This window comes from Oratosquilla oratoria, chromosome 15 (assembly GCF_046742065.1).
Source record: "Oratosquilla oratoria isolate Oo_2021 chromosome 15, ASM4674206v1, whole genome shotgun sequence".
Classification (NCBI taxonomy): domain Eukaryota; kingdom Metazoa; phylum Arthropoda; class Malacostraca; order Stomatopoda; family Squillidae; genus Oratosquilla; species Oratosquilla oratoria.
In genome coordinates, this window is record NC_134791.1 from 64,498,052 (window position 1) to 64,505,551 (window position 7,500).

The 7,500-nt window shown below is 40.8% G+C and overlaps 1 protein-coding gene across 1 annotated transcript in view; it reads right to left on the bottom strand.

Moving 5' to 3' along the window:
- Positions 1–2,473: 2,473 nt before the first annotated feature.
- The window catches only part of LOC143033482 (ligand of Numb protein X 2-like), a 162,902-nt gene continuing 157,875 nt past the window's right edge, over positions 2,474–7,500 (bottom strand). Inside the window, exon 6 of the mRNA XM_076198971.1 lies at positions 2,474–3,127. Coding sequence (XP_076055086.1) covers positions 2,645–3,127 — 483 coding nt within the window. The 3' untranslated portion in view covers positions 2,474–2,644. The remainder of the gene's footprint in view (positions 3,128–7,500) is intronic.

The window sequence follows — 7,500 nt, forward strand, 5'->3', positions numbered from 1 at the left end:
CACACACACACACACACACACACACACACACACACACACACACACACACACACACACACGACTCGGTGGCGCAGTTGGTAGAACGATGAACTACTAGCATGGTGGTGCGCGTAGTGCTTGGTTCGAATCCTGCCCAGGGCCGAAATTAATTTCGGTACAGCTGCGCTTCGGGTCGTTACTCTGACTCTCGTGGGCGGGGAGTTAGGGGTGTGTGTGTGTGAAAGGTCATAGCATTACCCATAGATCGGACCTACGAGCTCTGAGCTCTCTTCCAGGAGGGAAATAGCTGTCGATCACGAGTCGAACACGTGATCCAAAAGACCAAGTGAATACACACACACACAAATTATGAACAACCACTTCAAATCATTATTCACAATAGAAAACTCACCTAACTGTGAGGAAATAGAGATATCCCCCTCAATGAAAGAAATAATTGTAACACAGAAGGAAATCAGCGACCATATCAAAACCCTTGACGTCAGATAATCACATGGTCCAGACGGAATTGCAAATTGGATACTGAAAGAATGCATGGAGGAATTAACAGATGGAATTTACAATATAATTAAATTCTCACTTCAAGAAGGAAAGGTGCCACAGGACTGGAAGAATGCAAACATTGTACAGATTTATAAGGGGGGAAACGAGGAAAATCCATCAAATTATAGACCGGTCTCCCTGACAAGCACAGTAGCAAAATTTTGCGAAAAGGTCATCAAAAATAGATGGGTTAAACTTTTGGAAGAAAAAACTATACTGAATCCAAACCAATTTGGATTCAGAGAAGGAAGATAATGTTGGGCAGACTGTGCTTTTCTGGACCTACAAAAAGCATTTGATAAGGTACCACACAAGAAACTAATAAGGGAAATAGTCAATAGTCAGAGGAAAATTATTGGAATGGATGAAAGACTTCCTGACTGGGAGGAAAATGAGAGTAGTAATTAGAGATAAATTCTCAAATTGGAAAAGAAATGATAAGTGGTGTCCCGCAGGGATCAGTACTGGCCCAGATCATGTTTGCCATATACATAAATGACACGGATGAAGGAGTAGAGTGTTATATGAATTTCTTTGCAGACGACGCAAAAATACTAAAGAAAATAAGAACAGAGGAGAATTGGAACTCATTACAACAAGACATGGACAAGATCTGGAAATGGACTCCGAAGCGGGAAGTGAAATTCAAGATCAAGAAATGTAGTATAATGGAATTTGGAAAAAGTAAAAACAGAATATCGAGAGATTATAAAATTGGTGAAGAAGAGGTCAAAAAAGTAAACTCGGAAAAAGACATTGGAATGATTATCAGCAAAGACATGACACCGGACAAGCATATTAATAAAATAGTCGGAGAAACCTACAATTTATTGAGGTCAATAAAAGTGGCATTTATTTATTTGGATGAGGAAATGATAGAAAAAAAAATACACTAATGAGACCGAAACTTGAGTACGCAGCAACATTATGGAGACCCAGTACCAAAAAGAATATAACAAAAATAGAAAGAATACAAAGAGCAATAACAAAACTGGCACCAACTCTTTCCAAAATGACATATGAACAAAGACTGTCCAAATTAGAATTACCAACTCTAGAACAAAGAATTCCCTTCTTTGTTCTAGAGTTGGTAATTCTAATTTGGACACCTACTATCTATAGAATTATGAAAGGAATGGAAATTTTAGATAAGAATGATTTATTGAAATGGGACAATGGAAAAACAAGAGGACACGAAAAGAAACTTAAAAAAGATAACTACAGAAAAGATCTGAAAAAATAGCTTCCCACACAGAGTGATAGATACTTGGAACAAATTAGACAAAGAAAGAGTGTGTGCAAACAATATTCAAGACTTTAAGAAAAAAACTTGATGCTGAAAGATACACAGACGGGTCACCACGAGCATAGCTCCTTTCCCGTATAATATAACTAGGTAATACACACACACACGCACACACACACACACACGCACACGCACACGCACACGCACACGCACACGCACACGCACACACGCGCGCGCGCGCGCGTATACAAGCATGTATATTAAGAGAGAGAGAAAGAGAGAGAGAGAGAGAGAGAGAGAGAGAGAGAGAGAGAGAGAGAGAGAGAGAGAGAGAGAGAGAGAGAGAGAGAGAGAGAGAGAGAGAGAGAGAGAGAAAATGAGATGAGTGGTGGAAGATAATTAGGGAGGATCAGTGTAGTATTAAAATTAAAGTGTAACTATACATATCCTTTTATTTTCTTCCTTTTTTCCCAGTGGTCTTACTCCCTCCACACCCAAGTCATCTTTCCTTCCTTCCTGTCCCCTCCCGCCTCCCGCACCCACCACTCATTCGAAACAGCTTATCACATGTCGCTATAATGTCACCTTCAATTCTCACTCCAGTTTGACACCCTGTAAGTGATTCATCTCTGGCTACCGAGACCTAAGACATTTTTGGGCATTGAAACTAACTTTAATAAAGACTCTAGGTTCTTTGTCCGGCAAGAGAGACAGAGCGTCCTCATGCGGAACGCTTCTAATTGCCCTTCGTGAGACCTCCTGAAGAAGGTCACTGGTACCACACTGGATTTCGCCTCCTCCTCCTCCTCCTTCTCCTCTTTCTCCTGCTCCGCCTCCAAAGGCATCTCCGTTTTGCTACATCTCAGTGCCGAGCCAGGACACGACCTCGAGGTGGACGCGGTGGCCCGCCTGCTTGAGGAGGTTGACGGCCGACGAGTGCCGCACGGACTCGAGGGAGTGTCCGTCGACGGCCAGGAGTCGGTCGCCGCAGCGGAGTTTGCCGTCGAGCGCGGCCGGCGAGGACTGCACGACGAAGAGGACGTGGATGGGCTCGGGTCCTCGCTGGGGGTCGCTGCCCCCGACGATGCTGAAGCCGAGTGAGGCTCCCGGGGCGCGGTGGAGCACCACGCTCTTGGAGATGTGGAGCGAGCGCGGGAGCTTCTGCCAGTACAACCACGAGGGGACGAAGTTGCAGGCCCCCACGCACGTCTCGGGACCCTCCAGCACCGACAGCGTCACGCCCCCGAGCTCGGCCGTCGCCTTCAGCAGCGCCACTGCCTGGCCGTGCGTCAGACCTAACAGGGACTGACCGTTCACCGACAGAAGCACGTCGCCCTTCTGCAACAGAGAAACAGTGGTAGCATTAGCAAGGTTACTGGCGTAGGTAAAACACTGGCGCAAAGAAAGATCATACTCTTAAGCAAAGTATGGAGTGGAGGTAAATTATTTTAGCAGGGAGCAACTAGAACTTTTCTGACTCGTTACTTTAAGTCTTTAGAGTCTGGAGTGCCCCCTCACCTCAGCTGAATAAAGTTACCTGGCATTAGACAAAATAAAGATACAACTTGAGTGGTGAACCCAAAGGGTTAATACCATTAACTCCGAATATCACCATTTGTCATAAGATTTGTATAGTCAATAAGCATGTGCCATTTTTCAAACAACAAATGGCAGCATTGACACTTATGGTAACATCTATATCATTTAGAAATAATAATATACATATAACTGTAATAGCTACGGGTTATTTGTAGCTTGAACAAGTTTTCCATCGCCTGCGTATCCAACAACTGCAATAAAGACAATACGTTTCATACGAGTATTTGCAATATAGGAAACTAATGCAAGACTTATCTCTATATAAAGAGAAATGCAAAATATATGATGATTGAACTTCTAATATATATGAATGAGGTCTCTAACAGTCTTTTCTCTCCCTCGTCCCATGGATCCTTCATTTTCTATTCTGGCTGATGTTAGACATATGCTGAATAAGAAAACTCGCCGCTATTTTCGATTTTAGTCACCTGAAAAGAGGACTCAGGCTATTAAGTTTAATATTATTAGTCAATCAAGACTTCGTTCAGGCCGGATGCTACCTCGGCTGAATAAAATCGCAAGGAGCTTGTCAGAAAAAATATGTAGTTCCCCTCTATTGAAGGAGTTGGTACATATATATATATATATATATATATATATATATATATATATATACATGTATATATATATACATATGTGTATATATATATGTACACACACACACACACACACACACACACACACACACACACACACACATATATATATATATAATGTATATATATATATATATATGTCTATATAATATATATACATACATATGTCTATAAAATATATATATATAATATATATATATATATATATATATATATATATATATATATATATATATATACCAACGGCTTTTTTCCTCTTACAAGGGAGGTGGTCAAAGTGAAAGGCATAAATCCACTCACATACTCCACAACATTCACCACCCCTCTCTCCCTCTTTTCTTGGCTCCTCCTGGAAGACGTGTCATCCCTGCATCTCGCTCAATGCCCTGGATCAGAAGGAATGCAGCAAGACACAGAGCACCCAAAGCAAGGCCACTTCATTTAATCGGCGACCCCCCCCCACACACACTTTCCGTCCCCTCATACAGAAAAGGAGAAGACGGGGAGAAATCCCTACGGGCTGCGTCAAAATATTCACACATACTCTCTCACTCCCATCCCCATTCCATGCATCACACCATCATCCATACACAACCAGTCACCTCTATCTACTGTCTTCTCCCTTCCTTCCTCAACAGACATTCCCCTTTATCCTAGTGCACCTTTTAACCCCATCCATCCATCTCATACTTGGTCGTCCCCTCATGGTCACTTCCCAAACCTCTGCCTTTCACACCTCTTTTACTAATATTTTTTCACTCATTCTTCCATGTATCCAAACCATCCTAATACTCTTTCATTAACCCTACTTCCCAACTCCCTTTCCTTCCCTGCTCTCCTTCTCACCTCCTCGCTTCTCTCTATCCAGCCTAGTAACCCCTACCATACTTCTTAGTCATTTAATCTCAAACCAGTTTAAACTCTTCCTCTCTTATGTTCCATGTTTCTGGCCCATACAGTGTTGTCGGCAAATCACTCCTGCATACAATCTCTTTTTAGCATTCATTTCCAAAAGTCTGTTTCATCACTTTTTTTGATCCACCAAGGCACTTACTTGCTTCTCTCAATCTACATTCTACCTCTACCTCCACTCCTCCTTTTCCCGCTACATTCGCACCCAAATATCTAAAGCTATCGACTTCCTCTAGTCTCTCTCCTTTAATACTCAATTCCAAATTGCTGCCATCCTCTCACCTAGTACATCTCATCCTCTTACTTTTACTCACAATTATCTTTAACGTCCTTCTTTTGCATACCTTCTCAAATCCCGTCACTAATTTCCTTAATCCCTCCTCTGATCCTGCTACAAGCACAGTGTCGTCAGCAAACAACAACTGACTTATCTCATTTTCTTCCATTTTTTAACCATCTCCAGTCCCCGGTCCATTACCCTTTCATTTACCTCTCGCACCACCCCATCCATGTATAAACTGAACAGCGATGGCGACATAACACATCCCTGACGAAGTCCCACCTTTACCTCACTCTCTATTTCTAATTCTAAATCAGGCTCTACTACTCTCGTAAAAACTCTTGGCTGCTCTTAACAGCTTTTCTTCTATTCCATATATCTGTAATACCTTTTACAGTGCCATTCTGTCTACCCTGTCATAAGCCTTTTCCAAATCCACAAAGGTCCAAAAAACATCCTTACCTTTTCCTAACGCTTTCGCACATATCAGCCTTACCACAAAAATCTGATCCACCTGCCCTAAATCCACATTGTTCCTCATCAATTACTCCCTCTGTTCCTCCCCCAATCCTCTCAATCAAGTTGATAGTTGGTACAATACCTTTGAGATAATGAGTCATATAGCTTTTAATCGAGTAGTCAACAAGCCATTTTATTCAACTAAGAGAAACCCATCACTGCCTAAAATATATTGTCATATCCTGCAAATCTTGATTTTTTTCATCGCAACTAAAGTAATACAAATATCATTATCTCTGGCAGCAGTTATAGGAAATGTTTAAACGCAATCTGAAATTTGCATGTGGTTATTTTCATTTTGTTTATATACCTTCTTTGTATATTGATAAAATCCAAGTGAAAATAACATGTGAAAGCGAAAATAACGAAACTAATACCTTTAGTTTCAATAACGTCATTGACATGCTCTACGTTACCAATATTACTCACATAGTTGCATCGGTAACTTTCATTATATAATTTTCCAGCAACTTTATAACGAAAAAATCGAAAATAACCTGATGAAATGCAATATCAACATGTTGTTTTAGCGGTATGAATAAGCAGCTCAACAGCTCATTCACAGCTGTAATACTTAAAATGTATGATCTACACGTCAAAGCTTATCGCAGTACATTTGCGGGAGTCAAATAAAGCAACATAAATGGAGAGGATTGCAGTCGTGTTATTCGTAACATTGGCAATATGAGAAATGAAAAGTGTGTTATCAACAGCAGCAATGCTAATGGGTTTGGTTTAGCTCCGTCCAAAGCCGTGGCTCAGTGTTTCAACACCAAGCTGCCCTTGTCAGGGGAAGTACTCAAGTTCAATAGAACCGTCGGGTTTAGCTAGAAAGACTCCAGTAAGATAACATCGCTCGATTATTAATTCAATTGGGTTTATTAATTTCCTTGCTATAGGATACATCTTTAGTTGGATAAAATTGTTTGCCTACAGTTAGAATAAATCAGAAAAGCATAATATCACCTCGGCTCTCTGGAATGTAGTCCAAATAGGACTCGACAAGATACACTTTTACTGACATCTGTAATCCATGATCCGAAAAAAAAAATCCAGAAGTTTTTCAGCAACAGATCTAGATTGGGGACTTTTATGGCAATCCAGGAGATTCCAGATGTCAGATTGTGCATTCTGATGCTTTTTAAATGCTCGCAAAGCAGAGGGTTTTTTGATTTGGAGATTGCCAAAAACTCGTGCTTGTCGATTGGTCTCATTTACTCGTGGAAATTTATTCTTCCGAAATCCAACAGCTCCATCGTCTTGTCATGCAGAAATAACAATAAGTAACTTGGTTCCTTTCTTCCCGCCATACCATGAGAATCTTGAGGTGGGGCTTCAAGCTCTCCATTGCCGGAAGCTGTCGACACATATTTTGTTTTACATGTTAGGGGCAAAGGCTTTGTTCTGAGGACCAAGCCATATCCAAAAGTAAGCAGGATAGCTCTTCTTGAAAAAATGTGATTTTTTCATTGTCGGTCTGCCATAGTCACTTTGTCAATTATAGAACGTATTGGGATCATGCATATACGTTCTCCTCAATTCTAGAAGCGTGAGTGAATTTTTCTATTTGGAATATGGTGTGTTTTCAAAATGAAAAGCATACTGAATTTGATCTGATAACGCTTCAGTCATAGTTACACAATTTCACAGAACTACTGACTTATCTAAGTTATTCTTAAAAGGAGACAATCATCTTTTTCATTCTTTTTTAGAAGACCCTTGTCTCTGTTTATGCAATAGCACAAAAACCTGACCTGATTCAGCATCTTACATTTTAGAACTCACCATACAAAACTTTCTTAGGA